Below are 24,832 nucleotides of genomic sequence, written 5' to 3'. Positions count from 1 at the left end.
GAGTTTAGAAAAGCAGCACATTGACGAATTGACGAGCGCATCACATGACGGGAGCAGTGACAGAGCACGTAGCAAAACCATCATCCCTAAAACTTAGACTGTCTCACAAATTTAATTTTCGAGGCAATGATATAGCCGTGTGTGCTTTCTAGAGGATTTTTATTTCCTCATTGCTTTGCGTGTAACATACAGCTATATGATGCATGTTTTACCACATGCGTCTCTACTCACAGAATCACTTGCGTTTTTACGCAGCTGCTCCTCCTCTCCCACCACCACGGCCGGATCCACCACCAGCTTCTCGAAGCACGCCGAGCCCAGAGAGGAGCTCTTCTGATGGGACATGATCAGCTGGGAGACGGGGAGCTTGGGGCTGCCATGCGCCGTCAACTCGGGCTTGCTCCCGGTGGCTCCGGCAGCTGCGCCCAGCGGTTGTTGCAGGGGCTTTCCGGCGCCGCTGGTGCCGGGGACCGCGTCGCCACCGAGTGACTTCTTATCTCCCTCGAAAGGCGCCGGGGTCGAGCAGCACAAATTCGGCTGAGACGACGAAAACACCCGGTCCAGTTGTTTCTTTTTCCTCTTAAACATCCATAAACCAGACTCCTTTTTGCTGCCCTCCGCTCCACCGGCGCCACGACGCTCCGAACCGAGTTTGGGGCTCAGCCACGGCTTGGTTTTCTCCTGGAAATTCTTCCACATCCTCCTCTGATAGGACAGAGACTCCTGTCCCTTGGAGGTGCTCTCATGCTTGGGTGATTTATCCTCCATGGTGCCTGTGCAGCAGCCGGCCAGCCTGAGCGCAATCTGTATAGTGAATGGATGTCAACGTTGGGGCTGCTGCAGCTCGGCAGCACATCCAATGACGATCAATTTAGAGTGCCAAGAAGGAGACGCACAAGTGTGATGATGAAAGGGGGGGTGTTAGCCTCCCATCCGAAATAAATGAAGCCTGTCGATGATCTTCTGATGCCACGGCACAAGCAGAAGTAATTTCATGACACACAAACACACACACCGTCTGTGCAACACTGAAAACAACGCAAGTAATAATCGACTATCTTTATCTCACCTCTCTGGTGAAGTTAGTGCACGGTGTTGACTCATTCTAAGAAGCCTCACACCAAAATCCCACTGCGCGCTTTGACCTATGCTAATGCTTGTTGTAGGTCTTAGCGTCCTCTCTGCCTGCTGTGCTTATATGCAGGTTTCCGCCAACTTCTCTATTAATTGTTATATTCAAATGAAGGACGGAGGATGCAACGCGCCTCCCCCTGGCCAGCCTAGTCACTCGGCTGAATAATCTGTGTGCCGCTGATTGCATAATGCAACGTATCATGCCTCGTGGAAATGTTTATAATACAATTGTTCATTCCTACTCACCCGCTCACCCCACTTGAGTGTCTCTTGTGCACGCGCGCGCGCGTTTGTATGTGTGTGTGTGTGTGTGTGTGTGTGTGTGTGTAAGTGAATCCTTGAGATGACCGTATTCTCGTGATCACTGTCCCACCTGAGGAAATTTAGGAATATGATATGACCATTTCAGATGAACTTGCCTCCTGATTGATTCCTCTAAAATAACAACATGTGACCTTGGTAAATACAATGCTAATGTGGAGACTGATACTGAGACCTCAGGTGTCATCTAAAGGTTTGAGGACGTGCATGGACATAAACACAGAGACAGGGGCCTGCTCTTGTTGCCTCTACATTGTAGCAATGTCTGGGTAGGTTACCCCTGTTAAGTGGGTCAGGCTTCAGTAAATGTTATCACCCACAAACAGCAGTGAGGCACACAGGTACCTCTTCTCTTTTCAGAGACGAGATGCTGTTTTGCTGCAGTGAGTATAATAACTCATTACAGCTTCTCCTCCGGGCTTTGTCTCAGTGGCTGGCCCGCACCATCCCCTGGTTGACACTGTGCCCACCTACAAACACACGCACATGCACAGATACTACAAGAATGAATACCTCTCTCTCTTTGTGGCACACACATGCACTGGAGGTCACAGCAAAACCTTTTCTATTCAAGCAGGGATGATGAAATTTGACTTTGAGCAAGTGCAAAGGGGAATATTATTAGGGGATTTGGCTCATTCCACTAAACGGTCGTAAAGCGACTGACAGTCCAAAGGCCAGCACGTGGATTTATTCATAGGAGACTGTAGAATCACAAGGGCACCACTTGAAAGAGTGATGGTAAAGGTATGCATGCTTTGAGGTCCTTTGTTGGGGCCCAAGGTTGCAATTCCTTAGAATTAAAACATGGTAATCACCCTTCGGCGATGTGTGGTGCTCTGTAGTATAACACTGACTCCTATAGTAGACACAATCCTTTGATAACCTTGTGCTTTCATGCAGGTGAAACACTGTAACCCCTTTGTCATATGTCATAACCAGTTTGGGTGATTTTCATGTTTTGATTTCAATTGGAGGATTCGATGCTCCTCTTGGTTGCCAAGCTAAAAATGAGGCTGTGTTTTTTTCCCGCACTTCTGAAAAATTAATGTTTTTAGAGATACAAGGGTTTCCCCTAACAGTGCTGCTAAGTTTCTTATTTAACAATGGACTTCCAGTGGGACTCAAGCAACTATATTAGATTCAATACCAGATGTAATGCTGTTACACCAGTGGTGATGTAGAACAACAACAACATCTGATTCCATTACAATCAGCAGATATAAGACATGATGTCAGCTGCATAACATATTTAAATACACACACACTTCTCAATTTTCTGGTATGTCAAGACCTGAAGCATCATTAATCTGAATGTACCTGCATGTCTACACAGTAATTAACTTTGGATGAAGGATCAATTACAAGACAGAGTTTTGTTGTGGCTCGGGGTCAGTTGAAAATAATAGGCCTATCATTTTGCTTGGCAATCATCTAATCTATCCTACAAAATACTGCACTTTAATCAAGAGCAGCAGAATGTGTTGCAGCACAGCACACCAGCCTGAGCTGCTTGTCCGGTTAAGTGGATGGAAATGGAGGTGTATGTGCCAAACAGCTCCTCGCGGCTGATATTGTGTTTTCTATTGGCATTCTAGCATTGATAACTGATGAGTCTGCACAGTGCGGGCTTTTCCTCTTAATGATCCTATTGACAGCAGATTAATCCACGGTGCAGGTGACTGTGCACATGTGTGCACACACACTGAAACATACACACAAATACACATACTTCAGAAACACTCTCAATTGCACTCTCGTCAGTGCTGCTACTAGGGCAACACCTTGACTCACACAGTGTGTTAATGTAGGTTGGGCCCTCGATAAATTAAACACGATAAGCCCATTTTCACTCTGGGGGATGATTCATGCCCTTCATCACTCATTCAGTCAGAGAACATCACAGTGTAATCTAGCTACTAGACAAACCACCTGATAACTTTGGGATGCAGCTTAGGGATGGAATATCGAGCTGTTTACTTAAATAAAAACACAAATGGCCAATCTTGCCTTGTCCTCAGTGTACAACAATTTTAAGCCTTTATTTTTGCCAGTTCAGCTCATTATATATTATGTAATTCAGCCACACAAATGGAAGTTTTCATCTACAACCAGTCTTCTACTGCTGGTCGATGAGCAGCTCTACTGAGAAAAAATATAGCTGCAAGCAGTGATCGTGGGAGTCCAGGCACACCTTACAAAAATTCAAAAATACATTTTGATGCCAAGAGCAGGTGAACTGCCTGCATGGGTCACAAAGCAACACTGGAAAGAATGCCAAGTAATGTGACAAATGACTAGCAGATTCAAATGAAAAAGATAGCAATAAAAACTATGATAGTAAGGGTTTGTGAGCAAAGAGCACGCAAAAGAAACAGAAGCATGAGATCAAATGTAGCAGGCATTTGTGACATTTTCTTCAGCACCGTCAAAGATATGGCTTTAACATTTTTTAAGTCTGACAGCATACAACACAAATATCGATTCAAGAAATAATTTCCCATGACAATGATTCCCAAGACTGTGCTTTGAAGAACTGACCCTATTATAGAGCCTGTTGGAAAATAAGTCTCATACACATAACAAAATGAAAAAAGAGAGCTGGGCTAAATGAGAATCATGAACAAAAATGTAAACCCTCATGCCATATAGAATGTATGCTGCCACTATATAATGATACTAGTGCACATCAGGGCAAGTGGGCCATAGGAGCCCACTAAATGTGGTTGCTCCTGGGATCTATCACTTCTGAGCTGCACACTTTTAACAAAGAAAAAGATGAAAGAAAAAAGCAAATCCAGTGGGCTAAAAACACCCAAATACTATGTTATTCCTAAGTTTTAGGGGTCCAAGTACCTTAAATGATAAGGGACTCTTTAGTCAAGGGTCTTCTTCACCAACAGTATTTTTTGAGGGACAAAAGAGTGGTTTACATTCAGCTTCCCTGACTTTCCCAACCACTCAGGCACTCAAACCACCAACTCTCTGGCTTTATGCCTAGTTCTGTAATCTCTAGGCTACTGCATAGCAAGGAAAAGCTCTATTGGAGCACATAAAGAGAGTTCTGCTGGTAAATATTTCCCTCCTTGCTCATTTGCATGGGAATTAAAAAACCCACATGGTTCTGTTAGTATTTTAGTCAGATAATTTGCCTCTTGAGCACCAGTGTGCATTTGTAGTCCGTAATGGGCTCATTGTATTACCTTCAGCTGCTTTAAAAGCTCTGCTAATTCAACAGCTTCTGATGAGGAAAAACAACACAGAAGAGCTTTTATGATTCTACTCGGTGGCCAAAAGCAATGGACACTTAATTAATTGATGAACAATGTGCTGAACACCAATCAACAATAACTATAGTGAAAAGAGCTGCCAAGTACAATCCAATATATTTCATCTCATGAAACTAGACCTTACTGTTGGAAGAAAACAGTATTTAACTGGTTCACTTATTACAAATCAGAAACAAAGCAATGCTGTAATGTGGCACTGTTCCAGTCGAGTCACAACTCACTGTCTTTGTAAGTGGGAAATTAACTTGAGTTGCTTTCAGGTCATGTAACAGTTTGGAGAACTATTGCCTTGAGCACTGCTATTTTGTGGCTTTTATCAAAGTGCCAGACATATTTCTTGGAGTTTCAGTAAAAGTGTTGTTCCCAAAAAAAAAAAGGGAGTTCAGCTGCTTTCTACATCAATCTCACAATATTGTGCTGACAAGTTCACGCTGGCAGGCACGCCCTATTCAAGCTGACAGCAGTTACCAAGTGACCAACACAAACACATGAGCTCAGAGCCAACACAGGAAAAGCACAGGTCTGTGAGTATTCTAAAATCTGATTAGCAAACATTATCAAACATTATCTTGGAAAAAAATTAAACTGAACATTGCTGATACAAGGCATCGCATGTTGTAAAGGGTGCTTTTCTCTGTTTATTTAACTTCAATTATCTGAGAGGTAACTGAAAATATATTTTATAGAAAAGCTGCCTGCATGAGTCATAAGAAATAAAATTAAAAAAAAAAATAAAACAAATGACTCACCAACCTCCTGTTTTCGTTCTCTCTTTCTTTTCTTTTTTTTCTTAAGAGAATGCCTCGTAAGCAAGAAGCATGTCACACGAGTCACTGATACAGTCCATTCTGAATTCCAACAGGTAACTTTTATCATTTCATTTTACAGGAGATGTTGCAATCATTTTTGTTAACTCTTACAGTTTGCTGGTTACCTTCACAGTTTATCTCGTATAGCTCCTATGGGTAGGTAACTGAACTCTATGTTATATTCAATCAGCTTCTGAAAGGGTTAGAAGTTCTACGTCCCCTTGATGGGATGGAAATGAGGCGGGGAACCACCAGTGACCTTTCGACCACTGCTGTGAATCACCTTGATCAAATTAATCCTTAATCCATGATAGAAACAGACACAGAGTACGCATACAGACATTAAGTCAATTCGAGATCTGGTTTGTGGCTGACCTGAGGGTCTGAAAAACAATGCACCCATCCCATCTTGTCTTCATTATTCTTTTGGATAGGTTAAATGCTTTATTGGATTATAAAAGTTTGTAAATGTTTCTTTATTGATCTATTCCTAGGCCTCCATGGACACAACATATTAGTCATTATAATAATCCCTGAATAAACAAGATCTTGCGTTATTCTGATCTTTGCTTGTCTTTGTCTTGCTCTTTATTTTTCGATCAAGGGATGTATCGGACGGTGAGCTGAGGAGTCAGGAGAGGATGCTGGCAGTGCTGCTGGAGCAGGCGCTCAGGATCAGGGAGGAGGTGGCAGCCGGCCTGCAGTCCACCCAGGGCTCCGTCCAGGTCGAGGCCCTGTCCCGCAGGCTGCTGGAGAGCCACATCCTCACAGTCACGCACATTGTCAAACAGCTCAGCATGGACATAAAGGTACACAACGGGGTAGATGGTGTGAAAGTGGGTAAGGTATCGATGGTTCAACGTGTTGCTTTTGCAAATTACGTTAGCAATCAACTGATGCAGATATTCTGAAGCCCCTGGATTTATTGATCAGTTTCGTGGTGGATATCTCAATCCCTTCACTATGTCAATAAAATCAGACTGAGTGTTGGTGGTAAAGTGGATGGTTAGTGTTGTCTATCACTGCCTCTTCTCTTTTTTATTCTCCATTTTTCTTTTGATGTCCAACACACACACACACACACACACACACACACACACACAAATGCATGTTCACAAACTCACGGCTGAATTGAATACTCTTCATGGAATGGTGCAGTGCCTTAGCAAAGCCTCCCTAAATCTCACATCATCTGCTCATGGACATTTCCTCTGTAAGCAAATAATAATAATAATGATGATGATGTCCTCTAAGTCAATAAGTAAATCTTGGAGCATTTGGAAATGACTGCCAAGAGTTGCACATGGCAGAATTACAGCGTAGTATTTGCACAGCGCATGAAAATTTGATTCATCAAACAAATCAATGTTTGGAGTCATATCTGACTGAGCAGAATATCAGTCAGCATACTGATAACCGTGTTAAGCAAACAGAGCACATAAAAGATATACAATGCATCATTAGTGCAACCCTAAACGGGCCATTTACATTAACAGTGGAGATTGATACGTTAATTCATCGGAGCCACTTAATTCTGTACACGTGGATGTTTGCAGAAGGGAAAAGCCCAGCCATGGAGTGAAAACACGGTGTGATCAGATAGAGTTAATGAAACCATCATTGCACAGCTCAACACTGGCTCTCTGCACACAAGCCAAGGGCACATCTCTTTGATGCTGGGTTGCCAGAGCCAGACACGTGAAAGCGCCTATCCTGTAGCTTGATTATCTATGTAAAAGAATGTAGGCAGGCGGGACCAGCTCTCTGGCAGTTTGTGGTTATCTGGCTCAGACAAGGACAGAAGGCAGTCCACCCACTGTGTTTTTTTCCTCTATATTACTAAGACTGGGGGCAGAGAGGACATTAGACAAGCCATTATCATTCATCATCTTTGTAGATATATGAGATAGACAGTCATCTTTTCAAATTGCACATCACACGATCCTTCCCCCACCGCACATTTTGCTCTATTGTCTGCCAGAACCACAGAAAACCATTCGATGGGAACATAAGACAGTTAACTTGTTCAGAAACTCCAAGAGGCAAGGGAGAATTTATTTATTTATTTCACAGTCAGTGTTGGCCAGAACCTGAGTTTGTCCAATACACCGAAATGGGAAGGAACCAAGACAGTTTACTTGCTGGCTACTTCCATCATCATTTCTGGAAAAAGTAAGCAGACTGCAGTGCCAAAACATGATTGGGGTGTTTTTTTTTTTTTTTCCTCTGTAGCTACAACTACATCTGGCAGTTGTCATTTGTTTGAGCAACACATTTGAAATATGCCTGTTCTCAGTAATGTTGACTTTGTAGATATTTAATAATATTACTACTACTAATAATAATAATAATATTTAAGGCCTTCTAGGTGTGATTTGCTGCCTATGCCATACATTACACTTCTTCCCTCTATATCCAGATAATAACAATAACAGCAATAAGAATAATGATAATAATTGTAATAATGATAAAATTCCCCTTGTCTCTCAAGGCCTCCATGCATTTGTACATCTCTGTACACATTGTATTTCCTATTAATTAACAGCGATAAAAGGCAATTAATCCTCCTCTATAAAATGCACTGTAAATCACCCATGCAGTTTTTGTTCTGAGCAGGGGCTGGAGAGGCAGATTGCCCAGAGGGACGTGGTCACCTCTGGAACCACACTGGCTGTGCAGAGCCTCGACCAGAAAAACGTGGCTGGGATCGGAGACCTGAGAGGCAGAGTTGCCAGGTACGCACACTGGGCCTGGATCAAATAAACTCTGCAAACACTCAGGTGACAAATGGGCAGGACATGATAAATATGACACTGACATAATTGCCAGGAAATCTATATAATCACAGGAGAGTATGTGAAAGTTAATTTACCTGTGACTGGCAACTTGGCAGACACTACCTGACTTCTTCTGATGTGAAAAATGGCACCCATTTGATAGACTTGGCAGGTTAAAGTAAACACTGAGAGTATAGTTTTAAGCCACAATTTAGTCTGATGTACGCAGCACAAAGATATCCTACGTATTCCTCTTATTCAACTGACATTAAACTGCATAAATCTTCATTCTCTGTGTCTAGCAGCTCACAACTTTCTGTGCTGTTATTGTCTCTCACACACACACTTACTCACTTACACACTTTGAATAATTATTCCATTCTCACATGTGAACTTCCTAGGTTTCAACACACTCTTCATACCGATTAGTGCGAGCTCATTATCTTGTCTCAGAGCAGATAGCACTTATTAGACTGAATAGCTGAGGACTCCCTTTTATAGCTGCACTCCGCTAAGCAGGACTACCATTAGCATTATGATAGGTGCATCTGTGAAGCCTGGTTACTGAGGCTAGAATCTTAGAGCGAAACGTCTTTTCAGCATCCCAGGCAATCACAGCTCCCAACATCTGAAACCATTCCAATCCCTCATCAGAAAGCAGGATTAAGCAGAGGGCAGAATAAAAGTAGATGCAGGAGGAATGCTAAAAATAGAGCAAGGTGCTGAAATTAATTTTTAGGATAAGCCTACTTTGTCAACTTCAGACACTTGCTTCATGGTAGGCTGACCCTGTCTAGAGGGCTGCCGCCTCTGTGGAGGTTTGGGAGGTCAGTGAGGAGGGAGATGGCCAATTACTCAACAGGGAGGTGATTCATGACCCTCTAAGGGCTGTCGAAAAACCTCCCCAGCTTTAACTAATGACCCTTTATGGGCTAGTCATGAATAAGCAAGCCGCTGGTAAGGTTTTTCATAAACTGTACTTCTGGGTGAATCTCTTTAAAGAGCGGGTGTATTGCTCTACTGGGAAATGGTCCAGATCTCAACTTGAGCACCTCAATAATGTTCAGTAGCATTTAGTTATCAAACTTTTATTGTTCTGTATTATTGTGCTGTCCCTCTCTCTGTCTCTCGCTCTCACATACACACACAAAGAAAGTGAGAAACACATACCCAGCATTAGACAGTAAATTGAAGTGTCTTGACTGCTTGACTGATATGGTTCATTTGCTTTTCCCACAAATGAGACGCTTGGTATTCCAGGCAGCACGGTTGATGACATCATAAATTAGGATGCGTAGGAAGAGTTATTTTGCAGTTATGCAAGTAATAAGGGCGGCACAGGAAGCTTGGACTGATCAATCAAACTGAGCAAAAAGCAGAGCTAATAGGAGAAAGATTTTATGGCAGCAGCAGTAAAATGTCTTTACCACAAAGTCTGCTTGGTGTTCAGATTGCGCCACTGAGGGCCTGCACAGATTTTCTTTTCAGGATGTAAAAATTTGACTGGTATTTGTTTTTTGTCTGTGTTGCCTGTGATAATTAATCCGCAGACATGAATAAATATGTATTAATTGAAAAATGTAGACTTGTGCAACATCCAAAGACAACAGTCAAACTGCTTGGCGTTCAGCGAGGTCTTTTTGCAGCTTCCACAGGCTCGCCTTGAAATATACTGACATGGACACCTGTCTCATTTGGTGTGTTTACCTGCCTGTCTGTCTGCCATGTGAGCTGTTTGTGTTTGAGATGCTTTCTTCTTTGTCTCCTTTGCTCGTCCCACTGTCTTCAAACTTTTCCTTAACTCTGATCCATTTCCATATCCTGGGACCCATCCAATGGTCTCGGTCCACCCCTCTCTGCTTCCCCACGTACGAACCATCCCAGGTGTGATGCCAATATTGCCAAGCTGAGTGCTGATGTGAGCGCTCGGGAGAGTCAGGTGATCATACTGCAGCAGGAGGTGATGGAGCTCAAGTCGTCTGTGGATGTACGCCTGAAAGAGCTGGAACTCAAGGTGAGAGATGAAGTGTCATTACCAACCACCGCTTGGTAATGGCCTCGTTCACAGCACACACGCCCCTGCCCCTCCAGTCGATCCTGGGATTCATTTAAAGACTCCGGTCTTAAGGGACGGGATAAAGCAGTCCTCTTTGTCAATTCCTTAGGCATCAGAAGGGGATTACATTAATTTAAATGCTGCTTCCATGAACGTAACAGTAATCTGTCTTTATTTGAAACACATAGGGGATGAATGTTGCTGTGCACTGCAGGAGTGTATGGCTGTCTGTTTGGCAGGTGATTTGAAGCTTATTGCCTCAGCCAGGAAAAATTGAAAGGTGAAATTACTTTCCATTTCACATGAAGCCATCAAAGCCTCTCCCTAAACAGCTTTTAATCCCCCCCCCTGCGTCTAATCTTTGGTTTTACTTGTTTTTCTCTTCAGAATCAATATTTGATAGAGTATTCAAATATTGGGTTAGAACTATATGTCACCTTTATGTGAATTCCTTTGACCGCTTTACTAAGTCTAAAGCCTCCTTTGTGCATATGTGTATATGGACACACAAACACACACATAACCCAATCCAGTCAGCTTGGCACAGGGTGGTAAATCACTGTGATTGCAGCACATTAGCTTTGGAGCAGTGGTCAAGCATTGCCATAAAGATAATTGAAAATGCAGAGAAAGTGGGTCACTGCTGTTAGCTCCAGTCCTGGCTGACCGACTGAGTGGTGCAGTGGCTCAATCACATAAACTCAGCAGAAACCAAAAAGGGTAAAGGTCACACCATGCAGCCAACACACATTTATACGTATGCACATCAATTAAACAAAATCAACACAGGTCTGTGTGTGTGGTTATTTCCAGCTTCACCAGGTCGTGAGCAGACTGGAGGCCTTGATGACGGAGCGTTCCCAGGGCCAAAGGAGCTCCACGTCTGACCTGCTTAGCCAAGTTAAACTACTAGAGGCTAGGTGAGCCCTTGTTAACAAAATCTGGTCATAACCTTTAATGTATCAGGCCATGATGGCAAGTACAAGCTTTCTAACTATTACTTAAAAATTCATTTTTTCCCCCCAGATGTTTATTTCTTGAGTACATCTGAAGATTGAAGATGCATTCAGTGTGATGTATGTTGACATTTGCTCAGAAATATGACTGTTCATTTGGCGATACTGCTCTCTACTTTAGCTACAGCACAATATCTCACTGTGAGTCGACAACTACACTTAATGTACAGTCACGCATTTATTGTAACAAAACAGGAATACTGCACAATTTTCCAATTTTTGCCGTCAATCCCCACACTTCTCAAGACCTACAGCTGATTAAATTATTCCAGCTACCCCATACTTTCCATAACCACATAAACTGTGTAAATAAAGGTCTGTGAATTATTAATTTAGTTATTAAATATTATTCCCAGTCTATGCCCATAGTCCCTTTTGCACAGACCAGAGCCAGAGCCGATTCAAAATGTTTATGCCATGGGCAGAAGCAAGCTCTTAGTTTATTTGATTTTATAACCCAGCTGATAAATAATCTCCATTGACAGCAATATGCAAAAGCAATTGCACAGCGCAGCCTTGGGGGTGATGGAGAGACTTGAATGACGAGTAAGCTCTGTTTAGCATTGTTGTAGTTCTGTTGTGGAAACCAGACCACTGATCAGATGTAGAATTGATCCCCCATATTGTCTTACTTCTGTATAACAGGGGCCAGATGCATAAAACTCTGTGCAGAATCAGGACTAAAACTGTGTGTATACAAAAAGCCAGAAATATGCATACACATTCTTTTTGCCAGATTTATAAAGCCGTGTGGTTCTGTTTTATAAATCTCAGTCTTTGCGTAATTGTTTGCATGTGCACAAGCCTCATGCCCACTCCCACAATCAGCTATAAATGGAAGTTGACACACCCCTGATTAACTCATTTCCATACCAAATATCTGTTGTTGTTCATTCATTTTTTTAGACAGGGCAACTAAAAGGTCCTGGCAAACATGTGGAGTAGTATTACCATTTAAAAGTGGCCTACAGTCTTGTCACTGATATAACATGATGCTCTTAGGGATGTTTTGACATATATGGTCTTGGAAAAGTCAGTAATATATGTCCACTCACCCTGATACACTGTATAAATCAATATTTGTTTCACACTGACACACAGTAATTGCACGTTAACTTTTTCATAGGTAGCAGTTGAATGTGAATTCAATGTCAAGACTGTTAAAAATAGACTATGGGTAAAAAAAAAAAAAAAGTTTGAAGTTTCCCCAGATAGGCGATTTTATGTTCTTATGTTTATATTTTGATCTGTCAAAAAACTTCACCCAGCTGGCGACAGATTTGCCAGCTGTCTAGAAAAGCTGGCAGAGCAGAAAATTACGACTGCTGTGGGCTGTGGAAGCCCATTTCATTCATTCTATCACTGAAAATTTATAGTGTCTGCATTTTTGTTTTTTTTTTCCTTACAGTATTACTCCTCCAAAATTTTAAAGCGATGTTTTACCATGCCTTTGATCAATGTGTGCACATATTGGCCGTTGGTAAATCATTTGTGATAAAATCTTTTCCATCTCAACTGTTGTTTCAATGTAAAAAGAAAAAAAAAAGCGAGACATCCTAAATACTGGAACACATTTTTTTTCCTTATCACATTTTCTGAAATTTCTGTGGGCTGGATGGGAAGCTTTGGCAGGCCAAATGTGGCCCAGGGGCCTCCAGTTGATAATCAACGGCATGGGGCATTCACACATTTTCAGAAACTGACCAAACTCTGCAAAAAGGTCAGAAATACCAGACCAAACACTGTAGATGTGAACACGACTTTATATCAACTAGCACATCGAGGTTTACTTCATGAATGTCTTCCAAGGCATGAGGTCAGGGGTGCTGGACACACTCCATGTCAGCTCGTAGGCATCTGATTTCTTCTAGGCATCCACAATGTAATAGCCTGTCAGGGAATATTACACAGGTGAAGCCAGCGAACCAAAAAATGAACGAGTAGTGGCTTTCATTATGGAAATGAGGATGTAGCACACTTCATCTGGGTCCTGAGAGATGACTGTGGCATCTTTAGTGATGACATACTGGAGATCATCTTGCTCCCTGATTCGCCTGTCTGTCTTTACACCGAACAGTTTATGGGGTCAGAGGCTGTTTACTGGTCGGCTGAAACGGTGCAGCTTCTTGTTCACGTCTGGCCGAGCTGTTTTAATTGCCTATGCAGATAAGCAGATTATAATTGCTACCACTCGTGAAGAAATACAGGTGAAGCAGGCAGTTCACTGGAGGCTTGCACAGTTTGAGCTATACCACTGTTGTCAGAGTGAGCCCGGTCATTACAGTCCATAATGATATCTGGGAACAAGTCATTGTGGTCCAAGTGGTCTGGGGGCATTACAGAGTTAACATCCATCAAATGTTTGCCGCTTGCATCAGTGAAGCCAGATCAAATCCAATCAGCTCTTTGGGAAATCAAAAGATGCTGACTCATTTTCTGCTTTGACTTACAACTACTGCAACCGTAAGTGGCAGTAGCAGTACAGAACAGTAATCACTCATTAAGCAGTAGTCACTGACTCAGATGACCCGCTCTGTATCAGCACTGCAGCTCTGGGAGGTTTACCACATACTAACCTGGCATGATGCTTTGCAGTTGTGAAGGTTATTACATGGTATCCTGCTCTCCATCTGTCTGACTCTGAGCACTCAGTCTGAGGGGCTGGGCTATTCTTAGACTGTTTTGTCAAATGTTTGTTCAGAGTGTATCCCAAACTGTGAATGAATGATGCATGACGATAGCTTGTGGGAACAGATGCTGAGTTATCAACAATAATAAACTTATTTCTGGCACTGTCTTCAAAACCTCTTTTGTGAGATAAGTTGACACTGTCCTGCGATTCACAATGTGACTGCATGGAAGGAGATATCCACTAAATGTAAGGAGTTTGATTCCTATATGCAGTTTGCATGCATTTACTGTCGTTTACGGTATCGTATTGAAAAAATACAGATGATTTGATCTGCGAAAATGTAACGTTCAGGTAAATGTAAATGGTTAAGAATTGCTAATACATAACCTCGGTGTAATCTAGCAAATTTTAAGACATCTTTTAAGACAATTATTTGATCACAGCAGCTGAGTCAACATGTCATTTTGAAATGAAACAACTAAAAACACCATTCATTAGAAGGTAACACAAATGCACATTAGACAGGGTTTCTATATGCGGATTAATGCTTTGAAAATACTTTAATAACACATATCCAGGAGATAGATTCTGCCAGGATTTGGAGCCAGCATGAAGTTAAGAACAAACCACATAGCATCAATCATTTGGAGCAAGAGGAACAACCGTTTGAGGTGGAGGAGCGAGGAGGCAAAACGTCAAATGAACTAATTAGAAAACAGCAAAGCACCCCCTGGGAGAGGATTCCTGATGAGTCAATGTGTGCTGCCACAATGCAGCTCTAACAATATTTCACTCAGGATGTCCAAGGTGACAGTTTCCATCCTCTTGGTCATCAGATAAGGTGACCAAGAGGATTTATGCGAGCCACACACGGGTACAGACAGTAATACAGATGGCAATCTATTCCGCTACTGGAGCAAGACAGATAGATTTGATGCATGTGTGTGCATTTGAGTTGTTCCTATTTGTACCTGTCTTTGCTGAGAAAGCAAAAATAATTGCCTGGAAATGGGTATGTTTTAGGTGGGAAAAATTTCCAGAATTTACAGGTTTGTCTTGCCTTGAGAAATTAAAAGATTCACCACAAAAGGAAAATTCTGCTGCCCCCCCCATGCCAGCTGAAACTCTATTTAACTAATCACACTTCATCCCACTCCCAAATAACATAAGTTCATGGATCACAATATTAAGAGGTCCAAAAAGGACATATCAAGCTACCCTAAACACCTCAATATAGTCGGTATAATTGGAGTATTTTGCACCAAATGTTCTAGCTCACTGACATTTCCTCAATTTGTTTATTTTCCTGATAATGACAACGGTTGTATGCCTTGACATGTCGTCTTGCCTTGCCATGGCAAGACGACATGTCATGGTTCCAGTCACTCACTGTGCTGCCGTAAACAGAGCATAAACACCTCATTAAAACTATGTAAAATCAGAATGATACTGACCAAATTGATAACAAACATTTATGCATATGAAATGCATTATTTCTACTTTGCTAAGAGTGGTGCTCAAAATAATTCCCAAGCATGAGTGCATGACTGCATGTGTGTATTGATCTTTTCGGCTGTGAATGTGTCCTTGCATGCTTGTTTGAGTAGGTGTGCCTCCATCTAACAGCAGCACCCAACTGCAGAGCAGTGGTGCTGTGCCTGCTTGGAGAGGCTGGCACCCAGTCAAACCAAAAAAAGCAGTATGTGCGACAGGCTATTGCTGAGAAGGTCACACTTGTAATTACCAGGGAGAAAGAGATTCTGAATACTGACTCTCAGCAGTTCCATTTACATGTGAACACAGGCTCATTCCAAAGGTGAAATACTGCAGGAAACATCATGAACTCTGCACTACTTAGCCTCATTAAAATTTGATAACGTCCCAATCACAATAGCACGTAAAACATAATATTGCCAACGGTTGTTCAGAAAATTTTAATTCAGCCAACACCAACACATACAGCTAATGCATGCAGTGTGGTCACTTCATATATGTTCGACAAACATTTATGAACTGAATGGTTATGAACTGTCCAGTTCTCTAGTCACTTATTAGACTACAATGTGTTTAACATTATATGAAAATGTCCTTAACCCAAAGGCACATGGAGTACAAAAATGGGCTACTGAGAGATTATAATGGGTCTTGACATTTTTCTGAGAGAATAACTGCTGGTTTTATATTGAGCTACTAGCTATGCCATTCTACACTAGTATCCACAAATCTCTATAATGCAAAATAGGCTGAACAAAAATACATTTCAATACTGTCAAGTTCGCTTATGCAATGTTATGAAGATAAAATGTTTCCAGACAAGAATAATAAAAAATGCAAACCCTCGAGGAGAAAGTCTGAAACTAACTTCTATATTCTCTTTATCTCTGCAGGACCTCTGGTGAGTTGAAAAAGGCCAAGGCGGAGACAGATATGCTGAGGAAGTGGACAGAGCAGCAGCTCCATAGCTCTGCTCAGACACATGCACAGGGCAGCCAGCAGCTCCGCTCACTGCTGCAGGACAGAATGGTACAGCAGCTGTCTGACTGACCCAGTGGTGAAATTATGGCTCTACTGATGAAACCAAACCTAATTTCCTCCTGGAGTTTTCAGAATATTATGCAAAATTACTTTACTTATCTCAACACTAATATTGTCTGCAGTTTTTTTTTCCATGCCTTGTCAATCAGCCAATCGAGTTATGCAAGAGACAACTTATTGAAGATGATGATTAAAAGTGCTGTGGACAATCACACCTTTTGTAGATGTGAGTCAGGACAAAACTGTTTTCAAGTTGGAAAAGTGTGTCTTTGAGATCTAGGGTACTGCATGTGGGTGTGTGTGGCTGAGTGTTGGTGAACACACTTGTGCATACATGTATCTATCTGTCTGTATTTAGTCCGAGGCAGAGTCCAGATTAGCTGAGGGGCTGCATGCTCTGGAGGCCCGGGTGGAGCGCTTTGAAGTTGAGCAGAACCAGGCCGAGCACAGCCAGGCACAGCAGCTGAAACGCTCTGAGACCAAACTCAGCAGCAGAATGAGCTCACTGGAGAGCAGCCTTCACCAGGAGCTGCAGCTGCTCAAACAGGACTATCACAAAGGTGGGCCGTCCCCATCAGCTGCTCCCTGTCAGCGATGAATAAATACTGTATGTGCATACCATAATGTACGTTGACATATATGTTGAAAAATGCTGAAAAAATGATGAGTTACACAAGAAGAAAAGAGGAGAGAGAGAGAGAGGGAGGGGAGAACTATAAAAGCGTTTGCATGCCGTCCTTATTATATTTGGTGAAAAAGCTTTCAGCTAAGCTGCTCCAGTAATTTGACAGTAGCTTCAAGCTTTTTTTTTTTTTTTTTTTTTTACTTTTCACTGAACTGATCTTAAGGTCATCTTTTTAAGGGCTCCCTTGCAAACAACTTTGTGATTCTAAAAGGGATTATTTCCTGGTGAACAAACTAGCAAGCAAACCAACAAACCAACCAAAAACCAACCAACCAAATAAATAAATACTTAGAGAACCTTTCCAATTCATAGCTACAGTCTACTACGTCTTCAGCACAGAATATGTAAGACAGTGACAACATTTCTTTTAAATAGTGTTATCATGTAATGTGAGTGAGCTTTATTCATTGTCTTAATTTACAACCCATTTACATACCTAACACACAGCAGTCCTCTGTCATTGGCCATCTAGAAGAATAATCAACTGATTATCAAAGAGCAAATATAATGTGGAATCATAACCACCCAAAAAATGTCAAGTGATTGAGGACAGGAGCTACCTGGTGAAGACAGCTATCGCATCATTTTCTGCCAAACATTAAGAGCGAGAACGTAGCTTGGGAAATGTTAGTTCACCAAGAGAGTTAACATGGCAATTTCTTTCTTCATTATCAGTTTACTAATACATGTTTCATTGATTTGAGTAGATATTAGAAACAAAATGACTAAAAATTACTAAAGTCAAAAAATACCTACAATCCTGTGTCTGGTGGTAAAGTGACTAAATCACAAAAATCACTACCAACAGATGTTACATGCATCTGGAGGACTGCGCACAAAAGGCTAATCCACTTGGCCAAGAGGCTAAATGAGGAAGCTGTCTCTCTTAAGAATTTTTCCCCAAAAAACACAAGCCGGCACCTCTGCTGTGCTTAATCTCAAGCCAAAGGAAGAGAACAGATTTTGACTTTATTATGAATGCTTGACTAAGCACTGCATTACTTGGGGCAAGGTTGCACTGTGTATAACTGTTAGTCTGAAATAGATGGGTCATCTACAGGTCACCCAAATCAAGTATATTAAAAGCAAAGGACATCCAAAGCAACTTTAATGTGCATCGTCATCAGAGTCGATGACCAAACAAAAACAGTAAAACAACAAATTGACTAACATAGCAGGCTTTTCATACAGTAGCCTCTGGAGAGCTGGTGTGAGCTCTCTCCATGTTGATAAGTCATGCGATAGGGCACGGGAATACAGCTGCCCCACTCTGCATCGAGCTGCCAATAAGTTCCATCCCCATATCATTTCCCCAGAGCCCTGGCACTGGATCCCAAACCTTCCCCCTCTTTCTGTCTGGCTCGCGATGCGGCTCTTAAAAAGTATCGACAAATAGAGAAGACATAAAGGCTCGCTCAGTAAATAAAGGCAAGAGAAAACTGGCCTATGAATCTAATCTCAGCCTCCACTCTCGGTGTTACAGAGTCATCCATCCTTCTATGCTTCAGTCGGTGTAGAAAGAATAGATGGAAGCAGACGGTATGAGACGGGAGATAAATATTGTATAATAGATGAGGGCTGTAAATATTAGACACGAGTCAGGCAGAGTGAGAAGAAAGAGAGAGAGATCAAATAGTCATTCTACAGAGAAGTTTACCCTTCCATCTCACAGCCACTATTGCATCTTAGGCACCAAAAATATAAGCAAAAAGGGAATAACTTTGCCATTTTGATCCTTAGGTAGCATGCAGGTAAACTGGGGCTTGCATTTGTTATGCCTAACACCAAAACCTAATGATAGCAGGCAGATAATGGAGAAGTTTCATGTTGATACAAGATTAGGACAACATGGGAATCTAAGCTTTGCAAACAGGTTGTGGGGACATGAAGGGAGAAAGAAAGATGAGACAGAGAAGAACCACTGAGCGCTTAAACATTGCACACCCAGATCAAGCACCAGCAGATCACTCAAAAAGGAGAGCGCACAGCTGAATCATGTCAAGACATCACTTCAAGCAAGCCTGACAAGAGTATATGTCAGGCAAGATAACACTGATCACATGTGCATAAATGACCATTGAAACTTACATAAAATAACAATCAGCCCAGCCAGAAAGCACAGTAAATAACTGTCCTTACCTTTCAAAAGTAAAGGAAAGCTTCGTTTCTGAGTTGTTTAGTGACTGTGGTGCTGCTGCCTTCCTGGGAGTTCTCTTGCTGTAACAGGCCTGTTCCCAAATCTGAGACCCTTGGCATCACTGGACACTGCAGCATTATGTGGCATAATGTGAGAGGAGAGATTTGAGAGGTCATTACATGCCCAGAAATATTATTCAAAGTGAGGATTTTTTTCTTCCAGAAAATCTTTTTACATGCTTAGACCCCATGAAATGGACTCAAGGTTTGATGTATTTCCTGTTGAAACAGGATGTTTGGGCAGGACATAGTACAAGGAAGGATCATTCACAAGTGTAAACCAATAGGACAGACCAAGACCTAACCCTAAACCAATAGGAGACCAGTTTGTCAGAGACACAATTTTATCTGAAGTGATAGGTGGATTAGAGAGGATTGATTTACAGGAAGTAGGAGTCATGTGAGATCATTTCAAAGGGACTAATGGGGGACTAATAATAATTTATTCCAACAGCAGTGTGTGAATGCACCTTTTTAAGCACCTGCCCATTGGCTAATGTTTTGACTCACAGTAATGGATTAGTGTCCTTACTTCCTACTCTTTAATTTGTGCTTCATTCATTCCCTTATTTTTCCCAGCAGACACAATTTCTCGGTTTTTCTTCTGTATACCCACTCTCTCTTTGGACAGGGTTCAAGTCTGTCCATGATGCCATTGAGTCCCTGAGGCAGATTGGTGAGATCAAATCCCGTCTGGACAAGGAGAAGCTTGAGAAAGACATCAGACATATCCGCAGCAAGGTGGTGGCACACAGGGACCTGAAGCATTAAAAACAGAAGACGAGCTCCATTTCACCCTTACACCCATTTGCTTGCAGCAGCAGTTTTAGCCATGCTCTGCTAAACACTAACCACAAGACTTTTAGCAGTAATATATGAGATTCACACACAAATGTCATTCTATAGTGTTGCATCGCATGCCCGCTTCTAACTTGTGTGTGTCCATGAACTTGTGCATCACATGCCTAAAAATTTTCAAGCTATAAAACAATTGAATATATTCTGTTTTCATCCCCTTTGAAAAGCAAATAAAACTGCATGGTTCATAGAATAGAACACAATTTCATTTTTTAGTTTATGTCACACAGCTCTTCTTGAACAAAATTGTGTCACCTCCACACTTTTCAGTTTCATTCATGATTGCCCAAGACTTGTTTTGAGACGACGAAAAATCTGCAAACTAAAAGGGGACATTTGTTCCTTCAGTATGTAACATATAATTCCTCACAGAAACATAAATGCAGCTGCCAACTCTGAATTCTTTGAACTAAAAAACAAGTGAGAAATTAAATAGTCCACTATTTTAACCTTTGTTGGATGCAGAATTCACCAGTGATGTTCCTTGATAAATTCACTATTGATCATTTAAGCAGAAATGAGAGGCAGGAGTTTTCCAGTGATAACATTGTTACATGACCCTTTGCTGTTCTAAAATTTCTATTATTGACTGCCTTGAGAGGCTTGTTGTTTTTACAAAACAGCAGTACCACTCCATCACATTAAAAACATATTCAATAGGCTACATGTCTAATCAGTGATAATTCCATAAAATTATTCTTTCACAAAGCAATACAGCTCTTGAATAGGAGCTACATTAATTCGCTACTATCTGACAAAACACCTCCGGTTCGTGTGAGAGAAATTATTTCCAGTTGGTGCATTAATCCCACAAGCGTGCGATATATTTTTTTCGGTATTTTGTACTGCCTTCTTGGTGGCTGGGCCAGTCAGAGCTGGGAACCCGACATATCAAAAATAGTCCCTTTGGTTTACTTATGATAGCAGTTTTACCTAAATGTCACTGTAAATGTTTTCTGATTTGAAAAATCAAAATGCCGAAACCCGGGATCGAACCAGGGACCTTTAGATCTTCAGTCTAACGCTCTCCCAACTGAGCTATTTCGGCGTGGAGACTCCCCCTCCTGTAGCTTGTGACAAGTGGAGACCACCTGGTGAAGACTGACGTAGGGGAATACAAGCCAGTGCAAGTCGCAAACTCGTCACCTTTTGCGTCTGATAAGCTCCGCAATGTAACAGCCTAAAGTGGGCCTTTAAAAGCTACTTATGCTAAATGTATATTTCACATTTTATGTCGACTGTGTGTTATGATCCCAACATATTTGCCTAATTAGCAGCTTGGACCGTTACAACATTACAGACCAAAATATGTCCGCCGTGAGGTCAAAGCTACTGAAAACTGAAAAATAATGCTAATAAATAGTTTCATTTTCTCCGTGTCCAAGTGTAACACCTGAGACGCGCTTACCTGAGAGGAAATGTTTGCTGCAAAGCCAAGACGTTTTACTAATTTGGCAGGTAGCCGAGCTAAAATTAATTGTTAGCCACTGATTTCACCTGCTAGCCAAAGTTTTTCAGTGGGCAAAATGAGAAAAAAAACAAAAAAACTCTGGGTTCCCATTTAGGGCTCTGATCGTCTTGAAAGTTTGGCAACGGGAATCGTGACCATGGATCATGGCGCGCCACCTACCGGCCAGTAGATGTAAACAAAAGTGACAAGTATATGTGCTGATAGACAGACAGACAGGCAAGCAGGCAGGCAGGCAGGCAGTACGGTCATAGAAAATAAAGTCCCAACACTTTACAAACTGAGAACTACCGACACTGTAGGGTAGGCCGACATTTCCACAGGAACATCATAGTAACATTGTCCGATTGCTTGTTGCTGTTGTTTTTTTTATTTATAAATATTACACGGTGGCGTGGTTTGACTCCGGCCACGTTCATTATTCTCTCTGTGTGTGATGTGGTAATGTAATAATGAGTATGTGACATCGTTAGTCAACGGCGTACATCAGTTTTTTCATACAATTAAAATTTTTCCAAAAGCCATGTTGGCCAGTACGGGGATCGAACCCGCGACCTTGGCGTTATTAGCACCACGCTCTAACCAACTGAGCTAACCGGCCCGTGTGGAGCCACCGACCGATATTTAAGAATTAGAAGGTGATATTTTCGTGACATATGGACTACTTATAAAAGCAAACAAACAAAGAAAATAACAAACAAACAGGAAAATACAGCTAAAGCACAAACTTCTACTAAGCACCACTTTTTATTTGTATGTTGTTTGTCTCTTGTTTGTCTGTAACCTTGAGCATTAGTTTAACTTATGTTTGCGTATTCAAATGATCTTTGTTTAGGTGAGATTCTGTAAATCAGGCCTCTTGGGCTTTTTCATTCTCACCTGCACAAATTGCTTCTTTTAATTTGTTGTTTTGTTCTTCTCTTTTGTTGTATTGTGTAAATAAAATCTAAAATAAATAAATAAATAAAAAGTTTCTTGACTCTTAATTTAAAAACTTAACTTTCGATATCGCTTAACCCAGCCTACTGTGTGAAAGGAAAGTGAAAGCTGTGAGGGGACAGAGAGAAGAACACTCATCGCGAAGGTAAGATTAGTTCTTACTAAATTAACTCATATTTTTTCCCCAAATGTTTAACACACTGTGGTCATGTGTTGAATACAGTTGGTAATGCAGGAATCATGTATGAGTAAAAGCTATAAATCTAGTCAACATTAGTTAGATGCTTTTGTAGGCTGCCTCAGGTATGAAATATGTAGCCTATAGGCCAGCGTGCGACCTAGCCAGTGCAAATCTTTTCGAAAATAGATAAACAAATAAAATCCGATTTGCGTTAAGGAAGATCACCGACTAGTAGTTTACAACTAGTTTACCCACGGCAAACAGGGATGACAGGAATATTGACCACGAATAAAGCAATGAGCTGTTCTCGGCCAAAGTTCCTTTAAGACATTTCCTCATTGATTAGCTACATTTAGTTTAAGTTCAGGCTTATAAGGCAATGTCACCTGTCATTCGCCATTACAAACGACACTATTCACTACCCCCACAACTGGTAGATTCACTGATACATGATGAATGTCGTGAGTAAGGCCTTCCTCAGTCGTAATATTAATGGAGACCAGACTGACTCGTCATTACAGAATGCAGACTCCACTAATTGGCCTTCAAAAATAACTAAGCAAGGGTACCTTTATTTTAATACACTGTAAATAATACTCTGGCATTTGGAATGTGTGGGACACATGCTCCTTTGAAAGTATTGTGTGAATCATTTGAAATTTGGTTTAAATGATAAATAAAAAGTTAACCCTTTAAAGTAATATTTTTTGTAACTATGAGTTATGACAGAAACAATACAAGGAAATAGTTTTAAAGGTCATAGTCCCCTAACAAGAGTTTAGATTTGAGGTCAACAGAAATGACACCTCTAACTGCAAGTAAAAAAAACAAACAAACCAAAAAAAAAAACACTCCTTCTCTGTACTAACATGATGTCATTTTTCTCTGTTTTCTTTCCTCGTCCAGTTGCTGCTCATTGGCTTTGCAAGGCAGAACAGCAGCCTTCATTATTCTTCTGCTGCAGGATGTCGGTGTCATTCTTTGGCTGGGAGGTGACTTACGATGATGCCTCTCATCGTGGGGAGCTGGGAGAGTCACAGGAGCCCAAAGACAAAGGTGTCTACACCATGTACCATGGCACCAGTGTTGCCGCCGCAAAAACAATCATTACCAGCGGCTTTCAGCAGTCAACAAAAGGCATGCTGGGAAAGGGGGTGTACGTCAGTCGCAATCAGAAAAAGGCTGAGCGTTACCCACTAAATTCTAACCCAAATGATCGCGTGGTTCTGGAGCTGCGTGTGCATGTTGGCCGTGTCAAGCGCATCGACAAGGACAATCATCCCATGCAGTACACCTGGAATGCAAACGGCTACGATACTGCCTGGGTGCCCCCGAAGTGCGGCATGATGTCTGTACCAAGCGGTCTTGAAGAGGACTGTGTGTTTGACCCCAGTAGAGTGGAGGTCACAGGCATTGCTCGGGCAGCAGACGGCAACATACAGACACAACTGCAACAGCTCATAGCAAAAAACCCCAGACGACCCTGGAAAGGAAAGGGAGATGCGCATGGCAGTGGCAATAGTGGTGTGTGTCCACTGTGCAAGAGAAAGATCTTGCAGGGTCACACACACACCACACAGCAGTGCTGGGGTTGTGGACAAAACATCTGCATCCTGATGACCAAGCACGTCTGTCCTGCCACCGCCTGAGAGGATGCACAAGTGAGGACATGTAGCTTTAAAGAGGGTGGGATTATAAAAGAGGATGGAGATTCATGGCTTCAGTAGGTGTTATAAGTAGGGTGGAGGGAAACAAAAAAAGGGGTTAGGTTGTACTACCTTGGAAACAGGACCCATCAGGCCCATCTTTTCCATTTCAGACTTCCTTTCTCCTCCAGATACAGTAGTAGCTGCAAGTGGTGCAATCTGATACAAGGGTTTATTATTGTACAGGAATCTACTTTGATCTACAAATTCTTGTCTATAAAGTGAACCA

General features: G+C 41.7%; 3 protein-coding genes and 2 non-coding genes across 8 annotated transcripts in view; 2 read left to right on the top strand and 3 right to left on the bottom strand.

Annotated features, from left to right (window-relative positions):
- The window catches only part of mctp1a (multiple C2 domains, transmembrane 1a), a 181,992-nt gene extending 160,167 nt beyond the window's left edge, over nucleotides 1-21,825 (bottom strand). For 2 of the 4 annotated variants that reach the window (XM_030060839.1, XM_030060840.1), the window contains exon 1: nucleotides 232-1,123. In XM_030060839.1, coding sequence (XP_029916699.1) covers nucleotides 232-768 — 537 coding nt within the window. In that variant the 5' untranslated portion in view covers nucleotides 769-1,123. Of the gene's footprint in view, nucleotides 1-231; nucleotides 1,124-19,394; nucleotides 19,521-19,627; nucleotides 19,683-20,067; nucleotides 20,211-21,717 lie in introns of those variants that run through there. The other 2 variants (XM_030060841.1, XM_030060842.1) reach the window with 2 other exon arrangements.
- On the top strand, nucleotides 5,862-20,222 carry fam81b (family with sequence similarity 81 member B). Its single transcript, XM_030059261.1, has 8 exons — nucleotides 5,862-5,881; nucleotides 6,159-6,363; nucleotides 8,171-8,289; nucleotides 10,216-10,345; nucleotides 11,201-11,307; nucleotides 16,423-16,558; nucleotides 16,929-17,130; nucleotides 20,083-20,222. Exons 1-8 carry the CDS (start codon nucleotides 5,862-5,864, stop codon nucleotides 20,220-20,222), a joined length of 1,059 nt encoding a protein of 352 aa, XP_029915121.1.
- trnaf-gaa (transfer RNA phenylalanine (anticodon GAA)) lies at nucleotides 21,285-21,357 on the bottom strand. The gene has a single exon. It is a non-coding gene; the product is annotated as a tRNA-Phe (tRNA).
- A 479-nt stretch (nucleotides 21,826-22,304) lies between the features above and the next one.
- trnai-aau (transfer RNA isoleucine (anticodon AAU)) lies at nucleotides 22,305-22,378 on the bottom strand. The gene has a single exon. It is a non-coding gene; the product is annotated as a tRNA-Ile (tRNA).
- Nucleotides 22,379-22,758: 380 nt separating this feature from the next.
- On the top strand, nucleotides 22,759-24,796 carry gig2p (grass carp reovirus (GCRV)-induced gene 2p). The gene is made up of 2 exons (XM_030060536.1): nucleotides 22,759-22,861; nucleotides 23,804-24,796. Exon 2 carries the CDS (start codon nucleotides 23,863-23,865, stop codon nucleotides 24,544-24,546), a length of 684 nt encoding a protein of 227 aa, XP_029916396.1. The 5' UTR covers nucleotides 22,759-22,861; nucleotides 23,804-23,862; the 3' UTR covers nucleotides 24,547-24,796.
- The last annotated feature ends 36 nt before the right edge of the window (nucleotides 24,797-24,832 follow it).

Source organism: Myripristis murdjan, chromosome 9 (assembly GCF_902150065.1).
Source record: "Myripristis murdjan chromosome 9, fMyrMur1.1, whole genome shotgun sequence".
Taxonomy (NCBI): domain Eukaryota; kingdom Metazoa; phylum Chordata; class Actinopteri; order Holocentriformes; family Holocentridae; genus Myripristis; species Myripristis murdjan.
The sequence above is the reverse complement of the archived record's forward strand: the minus strand, read 5'-3'. Positions and strand labels throughout refer to the sequence as shown.